We start from the raw sequence: 21490 nt of genomic DNA on the forward strand, positions 1-21490 counted from the left end.
AAGACTAAGTTGGTGTCAAACACGAATTCCTCAACCAAATGTGTTTAATACCTATTCTATATGACAAATAATGAATCACTTTTTATTTTAACTCTTAAATTAAGAGATCAATATTAATTTTCTTCAATCCTATTATACCTCAAAGTACTTAGTTTTATGGGCTTATGTTTTTTTTTCGTAGGCTTGATTTTTAAATCATTTATACGATTCATGTAAAAGAACAAATTATAAATAATTCTCTATTTAAGGATTTTCAGCAAGATTTATTCATAAGGCATTTAATCTCTTGCCTGAGTAAGTCAAGACTTGTCATCTCAATCTTCAAAGTAGAACTATTAAAACAAATTTCCACAAGCTTTCACAAAAGCTATTCTACTTAGATAAACATATACCTACTATAATTTCACATGTTTCATTAAAGATACCTAAACTAAGAGGGTTAAAATTCTCATAGTTTTATTGAATTTTAAATAACTATTTCCATACATATAAATTATAAACTTATATACTTCATAACACAATACATTAAATCATTGATTTGTTTTAGACATCTCCACATACTATAACATTTATAGGATAGAGAATTTCCAATTACCCCCATATTCTCTAACCTCAAGTTGTCTAAATTCATTTCATATAAGACATGTAAACAATGTTCTACTCCAACTTTTTTTCAAGTAAACGAGAGTAAATGCTAGATTTTAAACATAAAATATATGGATAGACTATCACTTCTTGTTTCTAAATTAGAAGTGTATAGTAATAGAAATTAAATAACTACAAAAATTTTTAGTAGCATTGTCTATCACATTAATCAAATATTAACTTTGAAGAGGTCATTGACAGTATAGCTACTATGACAAAAAGTCTTATCTTAATAAGATTATCAAATTTTCACTTTTTATCTTCTTCTTTAAGTTATGAAATTTATATATTAGTCATAGAATTTTATGAATCAAAATAGTGAGGATAGAAATAAATAGTGCACTAAGTACGTACCTAGAAAAATAGAGGTGGAACACTTGTAACACCCCGAATATCGAGCTAGTAGTTTTGTGTTGACCTAAGAATTCATTTAATATATTCATTTTAGCATGGAGGTCCATTGGTTCGAATTTGAGTTTAATCGAGTAACAAATTAGCCTTATAAAAGATAAAAAAGGGATTTTTAAGCTTAGAAAGAATGTTGAGAACCTAGAGTATGATTTACCCATTTGTGAAAAGCCTAACTGATTTATGGAGATTCATTCTTCTTATAGATGTGGGGTTTATTTAAAAAAAAGGTTATTCTTTCCTTTTTCATCTTCTTTTATTATTTCTCTTTCTTCATTCTTATTTTTCTCTCCACTAAATCAAGAACAAGAGAAAAGCTTCTACCTTTCTTTACCACATTCTTTAATCCAAAAATCTAGAATTAAGATTCTTAATCTAGAGTTCTTGAGCTAAATGAAAAGTTTACCATCTCCATAAACGGTGTTCTTGAGCTCTCGTGAGGTTTTGGGAGGGTTTGAGATCCAAAGACTCATTTCATGGTTTTTATATGATTTTCATGTATTATCGTCGTTGTTTAACATCTAGTCCCCTTCATTTTCATGCTAGAATTTTTGGTGGCTTTTAGGTAGTACAAGAGTGGTGCAAGAACCCCCAAAGAGCAAAGGATTAGAAATGTTGATGCTTGGAGGATCTAGAAAGGTATTTGGGTAGCTAGTAGCTGAGGTAACACACTATAACTCTTCATTGATGTTTGTGTGTCATGTACATGATGTTGCTTTCTTGTATGGGGTGGAAAAACATGTGGGAGCTTGGGTGTTTGATTTACTGTTATGGACATTTTAGATGTTATTCAAGTGTAAAAGTGATGTATAATGACCCCTAATAACTTCCATAAGCTTTAATAAGCAACTTAGATTTTAAAACAAGTGTTTAGGGGTGAGTTTAGGTGTGTTTCTCGTGTTAAATAGTGTATTTCTGGGTTATAGTATCGATAGTGTATGAACAATATTGATATTGTTTATATTCTAGGTAAAATTAGGCTATTTTAAGGGGAATACCAATATTGTTGAGAGGAGTACCAATACTCATCCTTTGAAAAATACAAGGGTGGTTTTAAGGTTGTTTTGATAATTTTGGTACTGATACTCAAGGGAGTATCAATACTACCTGAAAGTGTATCAATAGTACATGTATATTATTAATAGTAAGGGTATTTTAGGGTACTTTTGAGGTTATTTTTGGTATGGATACTCGATGAGAGTACTAATACCCTAGGATAGGTATCGAAACCTATATAAAAGTACCAATGCCATATTTGATGATTGATTTATTGACTTTGAGTTGCTAAATAAAATTAAAAGTGAGGAGTTTAATAATGGTTGAGATAAATCATATAGCTTGGGAAATTTTTAAAATGCCCTTAAACGGCTGAAATTACCAAATTACCCCTAGTTGTGAATAATGTTTTATAAGGATCTACAAAATATTTTCGAAAGTGTATGACCTTATAGTAGTATTTGCTCGTTGAACTTGAGAGGAAGCCTAAATACCTGAAATGGATTAAATGACCAAAATACCCCTAAGTAATAATAAGTGATACGAAAAACCTAAGAGTGCTCGAAAAAAGGTGTTAAGACTCTGATAATTTATTAAGTAATATTTTCATAAGCCTTAAACATATGTTATTCTTGTGAGTGGGGTAAATTATTAGAATACCCTTAGTGAGTGAAATTACTTACGCTAGTGAGAGTCGAGATACAAAGTGTTTGAATAATGATATGAGACACTTAGATATATAACAAGAGTGTGTTCATGAAGACTCAATAAGAATAATATAAGTTAATAATATCAGGTTTTTGGTTGGGTAGTATCGATACTCTATACATAAAGTATCAATACTGGTTGTCGGGTATCGATACCATCTTTAAGTCACAAATCTAGTAGCTAGATTTGGTATCGGTACCTGGGATGGTAGTGGTAACCTAACAGAGAAGTATCAAAACTCCAAGTAGGGTATCGATATTACAAGGCCTCCTCATATCAAAGAATACAAATTTCCTATCAGTACCAAGGTGGGTATCGATATTGAAGAGTTGGTATCGATACTAAAGGTCTTAGTAACAATACCATTGTACTAAATTAGACAATAAGCCTAGTTTTGGGTTAATATCTCGAAAAGGGGTTAAAGACAACCAAAACCTTAATATCAAAATCTTACGATTGGAAAACCTGAATAATTATGTGATAAGCATAAAAATATTATGAGATAATATTCCATAAGACTAATGCCTTTGTTTGACACTCATAAAATGATGTAGATACTCAAGCTACTTGCATGTATGACGATCGTCTAATGCATTTATACACACACACACACACACACACACACACACACACATACACGCGCGCGCGCGCACTCATGCATACATACATACATACATACATACATACATACATACATACATACATACATACATACATACATACATACATACATACATACATACATACATACATACATACATACATATATACATACATATATACATACATACATACATACATACATACATACATATATACATACATACATACATACATACATACATACATACATACATATATACATATGAGAAATATTCGGATATACACCAATCAATGATAAGGCACTTTAGTATCTGTTTTAATGCGCTTTTATATTAGTGCTAATGCACTTTCATATTAGTGTTAAGGCATATTAGTACCAGTGTTAAGACACTTCAGTTATTCAATAGTATTACCGCGATATTATATATATATGTACCATTGACTATATTGTAATACTTTTGATATGATTTTATGCTTGTTACATTTTGTTGTTGTATGATTAGTACCTAAAGGCTATGTACTATAATTGTGTTAGGATGATTATTTGTGGCATATGATGATATAGTAGCATGGTATTTTGGTTAGATACCAGTATATGTATACTCATGGTATGGCCTTTATTTATAAATTAAGGGAATCATGAGACTCATACTATTGTGACGGTGGATGTACATTGGATAAATATTTTAGGTAGTGGGTTAGAAGACATTGAAACTAATTTAACAATACTCATCCCTTTAGAACAATATGTAACTATAAGTAAAATCTTTAGAAGGTGTCATTTAGAGGTATAGGGTGAAATATTTCCTGCGAACTTGACGGAACTCCCTTTTGGGGAATTTGATTTTATCTTGGGAACGAGCATGACGTATATTCTAAGTGTGTCGCTAAGAAAGCAATCTTGAGAACAGAGGATGATAGAGAAGTTATTTTATTTAGAGAAGGGTGAGGTTATTTATCCACCATGGTGTCTGCCCTAGTTGTCGAAAAGTTGATCTGAAAGGGATACGATGCATATTTGGCATACATTTTAGATACGTGAAAGTTAGATTGTGCATTTTAGACATCCGAATAATGAAGGACTTTCCATATGTTTTCCCTGAAGAATTACCGGGACTACCACCTGATCGAGATGTTGAGTTTAAAATTGAAGTTTATCCGAGAACAAATCCAGTACCCATTACACCATATCGCATAGAGCAAAAAGAGTTGAAGGAGTTAAAAATCTAGTTGAAAGAGCTTTTGGTTCAGGAATTTATTAGCTCGAGTGTTTTACCGTGGGGAGCACCTGTTTTGTTTGTGAAAAAGAATGATGGGACTTTAAGGTTGTGCATTGACTACCAATAGCTAAATAAACTCATGGTCAAGAATAAATACCCATTACCTCAAATTGATGATTATTTGATAAATTTTGATGAGCTACAATATTCTATAAAATAGATATGAGGTCAGGTTACTATCAACTAAAGGTGAATGACTCTGATGTGCCAAAGATAGCATTTATAACTAGTTATGGGCATTATGAATTTTTGGTGATGTCTTTCGGGTTGACTAATGCTCCTGTAGCTTTTATGGATATGATGAACCAGATCTTCCAACCTTATTTAGATTAATTTATCGTTGTATTCATTGATGACGTTTGGGTTTATTATAAAACTGAAGTGGAGCACAATGAACACTTAAGGATTGTTCTATAGATTCTTTGGGAGAATAAATTATATGCAAAGTTAAGTATATGTGAATTATGATTGAAAAAGGTTTTATTTTTTGGACACGTGGTCTTTGTTGATGGTATTCATGTGGATCCGAAGAAGGTGGAAGCTATTCTAGAGTGGAGACAACCTAAGAACGTCCCTGAGTTTCGTAGTTTTCTGGGATTAGCAGGTTATTACCAAAGATTTTTTGAGGCGTTTTCTATAATCGTTTCACCATTGACTAAGCTATTGAGGAAGAATGCACCCTTTGTCTGAGGTGAAGATCAACAACCTAGCTTTGAGAAGTCAAGTCTACGCTACCCAAGCTCCTGTGCTAGTTCAACATGAGTCTGGTAAGGATTATATTGTGTATAGTGATGCATCTCATTCTGGATTGGGTTTGTTTTAATGTAGGAAGGTAAGGTGGTTGCATACACATCACGATAATTAAAGTCCCATGAGCATAACTACCCTACATACGAACTTGAACTTACAGCGGTAGTGTTCACACTAAAAATATGGAGGTATTATTTGTATGAAGAGAATTGCTACATTTATACATATCATAAGAGTCTGAAGTACCTTCTAACTCAGAAAGATTTAAATTTGCTCCAACGCCGATGGTTGGAGTTTTTAAAATAATATGATTGAGTAATAGAGTATCATCCAAGAAAGGCCAACATAGTGGCTGATGCACTTAGCAAGATGGAGATGATTGATCTATGGTCAATGTTTGCTAATTTGAGTCGTTGTTTATTGGCAAAGTTGTAGTTGAAGCTGATGTTGATGGAGGATATTAAGGCGAAATATCCTTTAGATGTAACTTTGCTACCTCGGGTTAAACAAGTTGAGCAAGGTGGAAATTCATGCTTTAATTTTGATCAAAATGGAATCTTGTTATCGAGGAAGGTTTTGTGTGCCTACTGATGAAGAGTTTAGGCAATCGATACTTTTCGTGAAGCGGATAATAGTCCTTTTATTATGCACCCTGAAGGTAATAAGATGTACCAGGACTTAAAGACTATGTATTAGTGGTCTGGTATAAAGAAGGATGTAACAAAAATTGTATCTAAATACCTAGCATGCCAGTAGGTTAAAGCGGAGCATCATGTTCCTTTGAGATTATTGCAACCAATTCAAATACCGCAATGGAAGTGGGAGAGAGTCACCATGGATTTTTATGTGGTTTATCGTTAATACCCTCGAAGAAATATTCGGCTTGGGTCATTGTTGATATGTTGACTAAGTCTAATCATTTTCTACCAGTCAAACATATTATAGTTTGCAGAAGTTGGCTAAGCTATACATTTCAGAGTTTGTGATATTACACGGTGTACCAGTATCTATCATTTCTGATTGTGATCCAAGGTTTACATCTAGATTCTGGTAAAAGATTCACAAGGCACTTGGTACCTGTCTAAATTTTAGTACGGCTTACCATCCACATTCTGACAGCCAGTTTGAACGAATAATATAGATTCCAGAGGATATGTTATGAGACTGTGTAATTGAGCTTAGGGTTAATTGGGAGGATCACTTAACGTTAGCTGAATTTGTTAGTCTATTATCCAGATGGCTCCGTATGAGGCATTGTATGGATGTAGGAGTTGTACACCACTGTGTTTAACTAAGTCGAGTGAACAAAAGGTTCTAGGTCCATAGTTGGTTCATGAGACAAAAAAATGTTGTACGTGTGATAGAATATCGTCTTAAGGTAGCCTTCGATTACTAGAAGTCTTATGCAGACCTTAAGTGCAAGGAAATTGTGTATGAGGTGAGGGATCAAGTATTTTTTAAGGTCTTTCTGTGGAAGAAGGTGCTCAGATTTGGTAAAAAGGGGAAACTAAGTCCTAGGTTTATCGGACCATATTGTATTCTTAAGAGAGTTGGTCATGTGACATATCATCTTGAGCTACCTTTGGAGTTGGAACGAATCCATGATGTGTTTCATGTTTCTATGCTTCGTAGGTACATGTAAGATCCATCACATATACTTCCATTAAAAAATTGAGTTGAAACCAAATTTGGTGTTTGAGAAGGAACCAACTATGATTCTAATGAGAGATGAGAAGGTCTTAAGTAAGAGGCAAATTCCCTTGATCAAAGTTCTTTGGAGAAATAGTTGTTAGAAAAAAACAAATTGGGAACCTAAAGAAGACATGCGTGAGAGATACTCTCATCAATTCGATTTAGGTAAAATTTCGAGGATGAAATTTATTTAACGGAGGTAGAGTTGTCATACCTCAAAATAAGAGTTAAAATTTTAGTTAGTTTTATTCGATTCATAATTAGAATTAAAATAGAGTTTTTGAATTTAATAAAAATAAATAAATAAAATAAGAAAAAACTAGGTTGGGCCAAATATGTAATTTGTAAGCATAAAAGTTATTATTGGAAATGGCAACAAGATAAGGGACTGGTTGAGTGATTTAATCATTTTTCCCTAAAACTAAAAACTTGTCCCTTTCTACATGGACTTTTGGCTTGCCATCTTCCATTGTTGTAACAACTAATTTAAGAGGAGTAAATATAATTCAACGCGGAATTTATGGGTTAATATATTTTTATTATTAATATATTTTAAAATGGGATTAAATAAGAAAACAAATGTGGCTACTCTATTCTTTCTAAAGCGAAAGAAAATCATAAAGCGTAAATAATATTTCTTCGAGTTCTATCGCTAGTGTTGTTGTGTCGATGTCGTTATTATTTGTTATCATCACATCGATTGGGTCTCGCCGGAGAGGGAGTGTTAGAACTTAAGTAAGATACTTAGGAGGATATCAAGAAGATATTAAACTTGCATTCAATCAAAGAACTACATCAAAACATTTATACAAGAAAGACTTGTATAGTAGTTTTAACAAACTCATAACAAACTTCTAACAGCCCTAACCAATCTTAACTAACTACTAGCTAACTTGTTTAACATTCATGCATACTCCTAACTGCCACTACTGACCATGAACGTAGCTCTGCAGTTATGCTTCAACATTCTCCCCGTCCTTCTTAGATGTCCCCTTCTCCGCTATCTGCACTTTCTGTCGAAACAAAACATGTGTAGACTTTTCCAAGGGTTTAGTCGACCCATCAGCTACTTGATGTTCTCCAGGTACATAGTTAACTTGAACAGCTCCACAAGCTACTTTCTCATGCAAAAAATGTATATCCAATTCAATTTGTTTTGAATGAGCATGAAACACTGGATTAGAACTCATGACAATGGAACTTGTATTGTCACTCCATACAACTGGAATTGCAGTAACAAATTTACCCTTATTAGACAACAAAAAACGAACCCAAACTACTTCATACACTGTATCAACAATACTATGATACTCAGCCTCCGTTGTTGACTGGGCCATAGTCTTTTGCCTTTTAGCACTCCATGAAACTAGATTACATCCAAGAAACACACACGATTTAGACACTGACCTACGATCATCAGCGTTACTGGCCCAATCAGCATCAGCAAACGTAGTCACACAGCAAGCTTCAGATGCAGAGGATGGCCTAAATACCAAGCCATAATCAACTGTCCCACTCAAATAGTGCAATATTCTCTTAACAACAAGCCAATGATCGTCACAAGGATGATGCATATACTAAGCCACTCGATTAACACTGAATGCTATATCTGGTCATGTATGACTCAAGTACAATAGAGAACCAATAATGTTTTGAATCATCAATGCATCTGTAAGTGGTTTCCCAGCATCACAAGTCAACTTTGGTGAAACCACCATTGACGTAGGTGCAGACTTAGCATTAAGCATACCTGTCTGCTCCTGCAATCCTCGAACAAACTTGTATTAACTTAACACCAACTGTTCAGGTGACCTACTAACTTCAACACCAAGAAAGTAACCAAGCTCACCCAAGTCTTTCAAAGAAAATTTTCTTTCAAGCAGTCTAACAACCCCATTAATAGCATCATTAGACTCACCTGTGATAATAATATCATCTACATACACCAAGACCAATATAGGAGCTCCACCAACTCGGTGAATAAGCAATGATGCATCAATTGTCGTACCACAAAACCCTAGCTCCAATAAAAAATGGCATAGCTTGGCATACCACATGCGCGGTGCTTGACGCAGCCTATACAACGCCTTCTTTAACCTACATACCAACCGAGCCCCATCACTAGCCACTTGTTCAAACCCTGGTGGTTGCACCATGTACACTTCTTCCTCAAGTTCACCGTTAAGAAACACATTATTGACATCCACCTGCCTTAAACACCACCCATGAGTTACAGGACAACACAATATTTACTGTGGTAGTCTTTACCACCAGGCTAAACGTATCATTGAAATCATGATACTGTGAGTATCCTCTTGACACAAGATGAGCCTTGTGCCTTAAAACAAACCCATCAACATTATATTTAACCTTGAACAATCATTTACACCCAACTGTTGCTCGTCCTTCTAGTAACGGTTCAAGCACCAATGTACCATTCCTCACCAGTGAATCATACTTAGCCTAACCAACCATGCATGGCTTACTACCAACCGTGCATGGCTCACTACCACTCCCTTGAACCCGAGTAACAAACACTTTTGGCATAAAAATTCCTCGTTTACTTTGAGTGATCATTGGATGTTCATTGTGAGTCGAGTGACACGCTAGACCATCTTCAGATTGCCTAAACGCACCAACGGGAATCGACTCACCAATTGACAACTCACCATGCTGCTCTACCTAACATTCCACCATATCTGGCAAACTATCACCATTTTTACCTACACAAGTACTAGCACTCCCAGCAGGTTGACTCACACTACTACTAGAGGCCCTAACTTCAGTAGCCTCATATACTCCTCCACTACATACTAGTGCACAACCAAAGTCTTGCAGCACAGGCTAACTACCATCTGTAACTAGCTGTGAGGAATTACCAAAAACATGTTGAGTACCAGGAACCACCACCAATGAAGCCCTAGTACATGAGCTTTATGCAGTTGTCATACACTTCTTGCCCACAAGCTCAGCAAATGGAAACACCTGCTCATCAAAGACTATATGACAAGACATATACACTTGTCCATCATGTGCTAAGCATTGATAACCTTGATGACTCATACTATAACCCAAAAACACGCATGATTGTGATCTATATACAAGCTTATAAGGTTAAAATGGACGAAAATGGAGAAAACACCGACAACCAAATACTCTTAGATGATCATATGTTGGAGGCTTTCCAAACAACTTCTCAAATGGAGTACACCCTTGAAGTACCTTAGTAGGTAATTGATTAATCAAGTGAGCTGCTGTTACAACCGGAAACGACTAAAACTTCAAAGGTAAGGATGCTCGAGCTAACAGTGTCAATGCTATCTTAAACAAGTGTCTATGTTTTCTTTCAATAACTGCATTTTACTGTGATGTGTGAGGACATGTCACCTGATGTTGAATCCCACATTGTGCAAGCATGGCTGACAGAGAACGAAACTCACCTCCCCAGTCACTCTGCACAACTTTAATCACCTGACCAAATTGTGTATGAACTAACTGCTGAAACAACTGAAATGCTCGAACATCCTTCCCTTTCTCTTTCAACAAGTACACCCAGGTATGTCTTGAAAATGCATCTACAAATGATACATAGTATCTAAATCCATTTGACACAATATGACCCGGACCCCATATATCAGTAAACACTAACTGAAATGTATGTTCATATTGAGTCTCAGATGTACTAAATGAAAGCTTGTGGCTTTTACCCATATGACATGGAACACAAATTGGAAGCAACTCTTTATTCATATTGTTTGGCAAGGTAACATTACATTGTTTACAAACTTGTAACAAAACTTTATAAGAGGGATGACCTTATCGATCATGCCACAATACATAGTTACTACTAGAACTATGAGCCATATTTGCTTCAGCATCTTAAACTCGAGCAGACAGAAAACCACCAAATTCTTACAAACCACCAGTCTCTCTACCTCACAGCAACACAACACTAGAGTTTTATCTTGAACCACAAAATGATCAGTATGGAACTCCAAAAACACTTTATTATCCGTAGCAAGCTTGGAAACCGAAACAAACTTCTTAATTATAGAAGGCACATGCAACAAATCACTCAACATTAAAGACCGAGATGAAGTATGAACAGAAGCTTGACCAATTTTAGAAATAGAAAGACCACTACCATTTCCTATAGTAAGCTTACTAGCCCATGTATAGTCTAAGCCATCCATAATTTCTATGGCATCAGATGCAATGTAATGAGTAGCCCCTGAATCAACAAGCTACGAGGAAAAAGAAGAATTTGTTATAACCATATTTGAAAGTGGTCTGAGTCGTTCTTGACCATCCAGACCAGTTGCACTTACACCCGTTTTACTCCCACATGCACACGAAGTGGAATTATACTGTCACATATTAGCTGTAGGCGATCGATCCTTAAACGAACTTCTCATAACAAACTCGTCTACACCTGAAAATGATTTGTCAAACCTGTACCAACACCGATTAACAAGATGGCCATTCTTTCCACACAACTGACACCGAACCTTGGCACGTCCAAGACCACGACCAGTTTGATTATTATAGGCTATATACCTCTCATACTTGTCTTGATCTTGTCTAGTGAAACGATCAGGCCTATTATCCACAATACTCTTCACCTGTGCTGCATTAGCAGCAACTGTCATATTATCAAAACGATTAAAGTTTTTCTACTGAGTCTCAGCATCAAAGAGTACAGACACAACTCCTTCCAAAGTTAAAGCATCACGACTAGCTGAGAACACAATAATAATAGACATATACTCCACTAACAATCTATTCAAGATCGTTGCAATATGTTCAAGACAGACAGTGGGCTTCCACAAGATTCTAAAGCATCACATATTTCTTTAACTTGAGAGATGTACACTCGCATCCCTAAATCACCTTGATGAACAACTTTGAGTTGATAATGTAAATTCATTACTGTCGTTGTTGATTTACAAGCAAAGATCTTGTTTATGGTCATCCATACATGAGCAACTGTTTCAGCTCCCACTAGATGTGGCAGGAAAGACGGATTAATCATAGACAAAAGTCACGATGCCAACGTAGCTAACTTGCTCAACATGCATACATACTCCTAACTGCCACTACTGACCATGCACGTAGCTATGCAGCTATGCTTTAACAGGGAGAGTGCACACGTTCTTGTTTAGGCGAGTTCACAATTTTATTTATTTATTTTATTATTTCGTTTCATTATACTAAAAGTTGGTTGGGAAGGAGTGTTTTCATTCATTCGCGATTCATCCACGCTGCCAATGGATTGGTAGACTGCGACCAAGTTTCGATTGTTGCATTTCTACCATGCGTGAAATATGTAAACTATTATTGTAAATGGTTTCAGTATACTTAGAGTATATATATAGGGATATGATCAAATTACACAGTGTAAAACTCTTTTAGTTTCACACAAATTTCGGACTGTTGGATGAGTAAAAATATGTGGCTGAGATTAAAAGTAGGAAATGTGAAGATATTTATTGGAAAAAATAAGGAGTCAATCTCATCCATATGTTTTCACTCATCCAACGATCCTAAATATATTTAAACTAAAGACTTTTACATTGTGTAAGTGGATCTAACTTTTACATATATAGCCATTCGAATTGCAACAATGGGTTGCAATTTTTTTCTTTCACTATTGGTACACACACACGCATATATATATATATATATATATATATATATATCAATCTCGGGATGGTTAAATAATATGAATCAGTTAGGATTTATTAAATCACGAATCATTTCAATACAGGGAGTGAATTTGAATCAACTCAACGTCAATCGAATCATGTTGGACCTAGTACCTCGTCGGGACGTAAAAAGAGTGTTGCTCGTTAAATAAGCGGATTTCAAATTTTTTAGGTGTGTGTTTTTCCCCTTCGACATATAAATATTACCAACTTATGTTAGTAGGATATTAGTGTGTAAGTGTGTCTTTTCCTTGATTTAAAGTTAAATTAATTATTCATATATTCGTAAGTTCATATAGTTTAATACGAGCATATTCTCTCATATTACCATTTCATAAATTTTTAAAATTAATAATTGTTATGTTTAGTAATTGTGTGAAAATGTGAAGCATGATTAAATAATTTCTCTGTTCATAGAAGCATGTGGTGTTTGATTATTGTTGTGTGAAATCCTAAAATGTTAAGGCATGTTATTTCTTGTGGTGGATATATTAATTTATATATTTTAAAACTTAAATGTGCACACGTGGACGCGCACACACAAAGCATGCTATTTCTTGTAGTGGATATATTAATTTATATGTTTTAAAACTTAAAAGCGCGCGTACACACACAAGGTATGCTATTTTTTGTGGTGGATATATTAATTTATATATTTTAAAACTTAAATGCGCACGCACGCACGCAAATGCGTGCACACACATACACAAGGCATGTTATTTCTTGTGGTGGATATAATAATTTATATATTTTAAAACTTAAATGCTCGCACGAGCACACACACATAAAGCATGTTATTTTTTGTGGTGGATATATTAATTTATATATTTTAAAACATAAATGCACATGCACGCTCGTACATACACAATGGTGGATATATTAATTTATATATTATAAAAATTAAATGCACGCGTACACATGCGCGCACGCACATTAATTTATATATTTTAAAATTTAAATGCACACGCGCACGCAAGTACATACGCGGGCAGACACATACATACATAAACACATTAATTTATATATTTTAAAACTTAAATGCACATGCACACGTGCGTGCGTGCACACACAAGGCATGCTATTTCTTGTGGTGCATATATATATATATGGGGGTTGGGAGATTGGAGTTTTAATTATTGGAGTCGCTGTTAATGGAGTATCGAGGGTTAAGGTTTATATTTTTATTATCGGAGTCGTTGTTAATGGAGTCACTGTTAACGGAGTCGTTGTTATTGGAGTATTGAGGGTTAGAGATTGTATTTTATTATCGGAGTCGCTGTTATTGGAGTCATTGTTTATGGAGTCGTTGCTAATCAAAATGTTACCGGAGATGTTGTTATTGATAAACTTAAATTACATGGGTGTTCGGATATGGTGCATTGGTAATGATTAATAATTGCATAATTGCTCTTATATGTTCATTATATTTCTTATATGATATCATGATTAAATGTGTGTCTTTGCATGTAAATTCTATTACTTGTTGAATTAGTTTCAGACCACACTGAGCTTTGGCTCACCCCGTTTATTTCTTCCCTTTCAGATGGTTCGAGACATTAAGATCGGATCGGTAATTGGAGGATCGAGTTTCAATTATTAGTATTTTACTCGTACGATTCTATCAATAATTGACTAACTGTGGCATTTGGTTTTTATTTTTAATTACTTTTGAAAATGCGTTTTAAATTATCATACTTATATAATTTTCAAGTATTTGGACATCTTTTATCTTATGATTAAAATGTTTATTTTATATTACTTTGAAATATTTATTTTAATCATACCAAATTTCTAAATTACTTTGTGGAGTGCAGTGATATTTGATACTTTGTCGAAACATCTAGGCCGGATGTCGGGTGTTACGGTTTGAAAGCACATTAAGGGAATAAAAAAAGCATGCAAACAAATACAAAAGGAAAGGGTTAAAATTGATTTATCCCGAGAAAATCAGCTCACAAAATCTTGTCGGCAAATTGAACATAAAATTGATGGAGGAAAGGCTTAAGCTTACCTCCAAAACGCCTAGAGGACTTTTATTGCATGATTAGGGAAAATTGGGTCCAGCCAAAACTTTTTTTTTCTTATTTGTCTAAATATTTTAAACACAAGCACTTCGTAAATGCTAATGTTTTTATACTTTGCACAAAAAGTTGCAATTTTGAATCCTTAACCAGGATTTGTTTGAATAATTGGATTCTAAATGTCAATACATATCATCATATGGACAACTTTTATTATATCATAAATAATTTTACTAAAATTTCTTAATTCATTGGAAGTGACAGTGATAACAAGATGGAGGATTGATTTATGCGAAATAAATTATAATTTAAATTTAAATAAAAATTCACATTGAATTTAGTGTATGATTTAGTAGTAAAAAAATTTATTCTCCCAAAAATATCTAGATTCAAACAATTGCATTTGCAAAGCGTATGCGTGTTATCAATCGGTTGGAAAATTGGGTCCAGCCAAAACTTTTTTTTTCTTATTTGTCTAAATATTTTAAACACAAGCACTTCGTAAATGCTAATGTTTTTATACTTTGCACAAAAAGTTGCAATTTTGAATCCTTAACCAGGATTTGTTTGAATAATTGGATTCTAAATGTCAATACATATCATCATATGGACAACTTTTATTATATCATAAATAATTTTACTAAAATTTCTTAATTCATTGGAAGTGACAGTGATAACAAGATGGAGGATTGATTTATGCGAAATAAATTATAATTTAAATTTAAATAAAAATTCACATTGAATTTAGTGTATGATTTAGTAGTAAAAAAATTTTATTCTCCCAAAAATATCTAGATTCAAACAATTGCATTTGCAAAGCGTATGCGTGTTATCAATCGGTTAAAAAAAAATTCTAAATAGATAATACATTATAATTTTCTCATACTATTACAAATAAAAAAATATATATATTCACGTAAATACCAATTGAGTCTCTCTCTCTATATACATATATATATTCAACGGGTTAAATCAAAATATTTAAATTATTTTAAGATTTTTGTTTCCGAGCTATATATTACCAAGGGTAAACTATTTCAGAAACCACCAAACTTTAGGCGTTGTATCGTTTATATTACTGAACTTTCAATTTTATGTCAAATATAACATTGAACTTTGATTTTGATTTCAATTATACCACCTGGTTGTTAAATCGTTAATAGCTAGATTAAAATGACATCATTTTGATGAGGAGTCTATGTCGCCAGCCTCAACCACCTCATCATGCCATTAACAATTTAACGGTTTAATGATACAATTCAGATGAAAATCAAAATTTAATCCTATAATTAATAAAATTAATAATTTAATGATATAAACAAAACACCACCTACTATCGATTATAAAAAAGAGGTTGCGGATTGAGTTTATAGGAGGGGACAGGCAGTGGGGCAATTGTGTAAAGTGAGAATCATTCAAAGATACTAAACTAAATCTGATTCATTTCAAACACCTCTGATTTTGTCGGGTATTATTTCCTCAATATTATTGTGTTATACATATACAACTTTTGTTCTCTTATATTTTTCTTTAAAAAACTGATTAAGCTGGCAGCAAATGTAAACCCACCGATAGAGTGCTTAAAGATGTTAATGCAATTTTATTTTGTAGGTTCTAATTTATTATTGTGTTATACATATACAACTTTTGTTCTCTTATATTTTTCTTTAAAAAACTGATTAAGCTGGCAGCAAATGTAAACCCACCGATAGAGTGCTTAAAGATGTTAATGCAATTTTATTTTATGTAGGTTCTAATTTCAACATTTATATATATTTGAAGTATATTATCTTTTCATTTAATAAAGAAAACCATAGTTAATAAAATTATAGAAAGATGTCGAAAAATATCCCATGGTATTAGTCGCACTGATTGCATAAATTTATGTGGCAGCAGCCTATGTTGAATCATAAAAATTTACATGGACATATAAGAAATTCTAATTTATTTATAAAATAAAGATCTGATGTATTTGATAGTGTATAATTTTAGATAGTATTAGTGAATCAAATGATAATAATTTAAAATAATTTAATTTTAAAATTTTATAATAATATATTATTATCTAATTTCCTAAGCATGTATAAAATCATAAGTAGGCACATCAAATATTAATACAAATGCACAAGTCAAGTTACCTTCGTAGTTAAAGGAATTATTATTGTTTTTAGAGGTTACGAGTTCGAACACCAGTATTTACAATAGTAATAGAATATCTATTATCAAATAATTGAGAATACTTAGAATAAATATTGCTTTCTAATTACTTCATCTTAATTAAAAATATATGAATACAAAAAAAATTATTATCCTTTGTGGACATAAAACTCAAATGTTAATATATTATATTCATTTTTATCATTGTTTTTCATAAAGACATTTTCTTACTTTTTATAATTCCTTTCCGAGGTAATCTATTTCAAATGCCAATACATAGATTGTATCAGAATGTTTTGTTATTGGTCAAATTCCATCATATATTAAATTGCGGAAATAAACTTTTATTATTGAAGAAAGGGTAAACTAGCGATTTAGTACCTCATCTATTTCCACATTTTTATTTTGATCATTCAGTTTTTTTCGAAATTATACATAATAGTATATGTTTTGTTTTTAATTTGGTACATGTGTTAAGTTTAATCGTTGATTAAAAAAATAATCTGACATGATATAATAATAATTTTAATCCTCAAAACTTACACATTCTATCAAATTGATCTTAGTTCAAAATAATTCAATAAATCTTCGATATCTAAAAATCCTATCAATATTTTACGCCTTTTAATTTGAAATAATTCAATAATTTTTCATTACTAATTTAATAATTTATTATTAATTTAATAATATTTTTTTGAATATTAATGATTTATTAAATTATTTTGAATGAAGACCAATTTGATTGAATGTATAACTTTTGGGACTAAACTTGTTATTATATTATGTCATATCACTATTTTCATTAAGTCAGAGGTCAAATTTAACACCTGATGCGATCGGATCTATTTGTATGCTCATTGGTTAGATTTTTAGTCTTTCCTTGTATGGTTCTTATGTGATCTTAAGTTGTTAGTTTTGTTTCAATGATTATAAGAAATTTTACTAATTATGTGCTCATTTACGATTGTGATTGTAAATTTTATTGTGATTTAAGATATTTACTGCTTTAAACAAAATTAGTTGTTTATATAAAAAATATAAAACTACGAAATCATACATTACTAAACTATTTTATTATTATTATTTCTAATTAATAATCAAATTATTAATATTTTATTAATTTTATACGAAACTGTAATAAAATAAAATTATCAGATTAAGTTGAAGTTTAAAATAAAATTATCAGGTTAATTTAAAACATAAATTATGAAATTGCTTTTTGATTAGTTAGAGAGGTAATAAATTTTCAAAACAAATCTTGAGATTTGAACTCACAAAAAATCGGATAATATGAACATCTTTGCCTACTCAACCGATCAATAGATTTTAAATTATTAAATTACTTTATAACATATAGACGTAATAAATATAATCGTATTATCACATTTAATGACTAATTTATCATCATATAAAATTATGAAAATATATAAGTTTATTTTAATTTTACCGTATTTTTCAAGTAATGATATATGTATTTAGATTATAGCAAAAAGTATTGTAGGATTCTCTTTATTGAAAGGAGTCTGGTTATTTGTGCATGTCATTTTCTTTAACCCCACCACTAATCTCTCATTCCCTACCCTAAATCAAACAAATGACAAAAGTTGGACCAAAAAAATAAAATATAAAGAGGAATTGAATGGAAAAAGAGGACTAGTTCTTCCCTTGAACCAAACCAACTTTCATAAATCAGCTGCTATATTTACTAGGCTTTTCCCACATAAACAACTCTGGTAAAAACAATCCCAAGCTCTGATAAACATGGGGTTTATGAGCTACCATGTAGCAGATGACCAAAGCTTTTGTTTTCAAGCTCCCACATTCATTGAATGGCTCAAGCCATCTTCATCATCATCATCATCATCTTTTGAATGGCTTAACCCCATGGATACCTTGAAACTGCAGCACCAGCAGGAAACTATTGAATGCCTACCACTTTTGAGCAGGTTTACTGAGAAGAAACCATTGAAAGAGGAAGATTTGGAGAAGAAGAAGAGTATTGGGGATGTTAAAGAAGAAAATATTGAGAAATTTGCGGTTTCTCTACACATTGGGTTGCCTGAAAGTAATAATATTCCAGTTGCAGACAACGATGTTTTGAAGGAGAAAGAAACCACGAAAAAAACCTTCCATGGATGCTCTTTGAACACTGTAAGTAGGTTTTGGATCCCAACTCCAGCACAGATTCTCGTCGGTCCCATGCAATTTGCTTGCTCGATTTGCAGCAAGACGTTCAATAGGTACAATAACATGCAGGTCAGTCCACTGCTTTTCTTCTTCTTTTCATTTCTGTAAATCAAATTATCCTATAAATCCATGAAGATCAGCTTTTTCATGTAGGTGAAAAGAACAAAATGAAGAAAGAATACTTGAAAATATATTGATACAAAATAGACAATTGTTTTAAGCATTTTCGTACAGACACACTCTACTTTGGATATAATTTGAAGTAGCATGTACATGCAAAGGAACCTGACCATAGTTTTCATATTTTGGTTTGAGTTTTTCTGGTTAAATCTTTTATGATTTTGGTTCTACCAAATGTCAATTTTTATCAAGTCACCCTTCTCCTTCCGCTGGAAATTCAAAGATTACATAGATATTAAGAAACAGCTAAAAACAAAAATAATAATCGAGTCCAATTCTGTTTATTAACTAAAATGATTAAAAGATAATATTTGTTTAAAATTCAATCGATCAATTGACAATAAACTCATATACACTTTGCCGCTCGAATTGAAGATTTCTAGAAAGATCAACAATTCCTTTAACTACTAGATCGATTGATGGGTTGATAATTGAGTACGACCTGGGAGTAGTTTCATAATAAATGGGAAAGTAGAATAGGTAATTAATTTGCAGGCTTCAATTTTACTGTTTTAAATCATAATTGAGGTAATAATTTCGAAGTGAAAATTGGTCCTTTCCTTTTATTTTAACTAATCCACATCCAATTTCTTTTGACTTTTTGTCCTTGATTGCTTACCTTTTGGGTGGAAAGCTGTGAGGGAAGAAAGCAAGCTGGGATAGCAAAAACATTGTTTAACATTTTTACTTATAAAGATGTTTTAGTGGTAGGAAGCTGAATTTGATTAGGCCAAAACAAAAGTTTTAGAGCTTTGGATTCTTATCTTTGGTGTCTAATTTTTACTCATTAATCACTTTAATTGTTCAACTTTTTAATTAAAAAACATATCTTAATGATCATTGTATGATCATTATAAAGAGTCGAACTCATCGAGTAGCCTATTTTTATATGTTGTCAATAGAGTACTAAAAAAAAGAAAGTGTTTCCTTTTGCCAAAAAAACATGATATCTTTGCATGAACAGATGCATATGTGGGGGCATGGGTCTGAATATAGGAAAGGGCCAGATTCACTTAAAGGAACACAACCAGCAGCAATGCTGAGGCTGCCATGCTATTGCTGTGCCCAGGGCTGCAAAAACAACATAAATCACCCTCGAGCCAAGCCATTGAAAGACTTCCGAACACTCCAAACACACTACAAAAGGAAACATGGCTCCAAGCCCTTCATGTGTCGAAAATGTGGCAAGACGTTCGCCGTCAAAGGCGATTGGCGAACGCATGAGAAGAACTGCGGCAAGCAATGGTATTGCACCTGTGGCTCCGATTTTAAGCACAAAAGGTCTCTGAAAGATCACATCCGGTCGTTTGGCAAAGGCCATTCCCCTCATTTTTCTCTTGAGGGATTCGAAGATGACAAGGAATGCATCACCGGTTCCAAGGGCGACTTTGTTCGCTAGACTTGTGACTCAAGCAACCTTCTTGTTTTGAGATTTAGATAGATCTAATAGCTTTAAAAGTTTCTTAGGCTTACCCCCAATTAAGCTTTTGCTCTATAACAAAACATTTCTCAAACAAAAAACATGGGGACAGTTTTGGTATGGAGCCCTTGCTGAGTAGGGGTTGAGCAAACTTTTTTTTTTACTCTTTGGGAAATAAATTAAGCAGAAAAACAAAAGGGTTACCTCAAGTGGTGAAGTAGATGAATTTTCTTCTCTTCAACAGAGAATTGGGTTATTTTCTCAAAGGGAGAAAATTTATCTGCTTCATTGCTAATTGGTAATCTTTAATAGGATTGAATATTGCATTGTTTTCTAGTTTTTTATATCTCCTGGCTTCAGACCTTTGTTCACTTAATCATGTGCAAGTTTGTTACACTTAATTTTAATTCTAAATATCTATAAATATAGTTTTTATAACTATTATTTAGGTATAATATCAAAAATTGATCCTAAAGTTTTATTAAATAGTTATTTTCCCTATACTTTATGGAGTGTTTTGGCCCCAACGTTTCATTTTAGGGTTAAAACCCCCCAACATTTGGCTAAATATTCACTTTGGTCTTTATTCTTTTTTCTTTAAGTATATTGGTTCTTATAGTGTCATTTTAGGGGAAAAAAGGTCCTATTTTAGTATGCTTATTGTTTGTTGATTATCGGTTTCCATTCACTGAGGGCCTTGTTGCCCAAAAATAAAATGTTGAGGTCAAAGATGGAAGT

The 21490-nt window shown here is 32.8% G+C and overlaps 1 protein-coding gene and 1 long non-coding RNA gene across 2 annotated transcripts; both read left to right on the plus strand.

Annotated features, from left to right (window-relative positions):
- The first annotated feature begins 1730 nt into the window (after positions 1 to 1730).
- LOC120128908 lies at positions 1731 to 21083 on the plus strand. The gene is made up of 4 exons (XR_005516673.1): positions 1731 to 1742; positions 5960 to 5970; positions 8915 to 8917; positions 20997 to 21083. It is a non-coding gene; the product is annotated as an uncharacterized LOC120128908 (long non-coding RNA).
- LOC120128897 (zinc finger protein WIP3-like) lies at positions 18631 to 21092 on the plus strand. The gene is made up of 2 exons (XM_039146507.1): positions 18631 to 19221; positions 20297 to 21092. Exons 1-2 carry the CDS (start codon positions 18727 to 18729, stop codon positions 20729 to 20731), a joined length of 930 nt encoding a protein of 309 aa, XP_039002438.1. The 5' UTR covers positions 18631 to 18726; the 3' UTR covers positions 20732 to 21092.
- Positions 21093 to 21490: the final 398 nt, after the last annotated feature.

This window comes from Hibiscus syriacus, unplaced genomic scaffold (genome assembly GCF_006381635.1).
Source record: "Hibiscus syriacus cultivar Baekdansim isolate YM2019G1 unplaced genomic scaffold, ASM638163v2 tig00001644_pilon, whole genome shotgun sequence".
Classification (NCBI taxonomy): Eukaryota; Viridiplantae; Streptophyta; class Magnoliopsida; order Malvales; family Malvaceae; genus Hibiscus; species Hibiscus syriacus.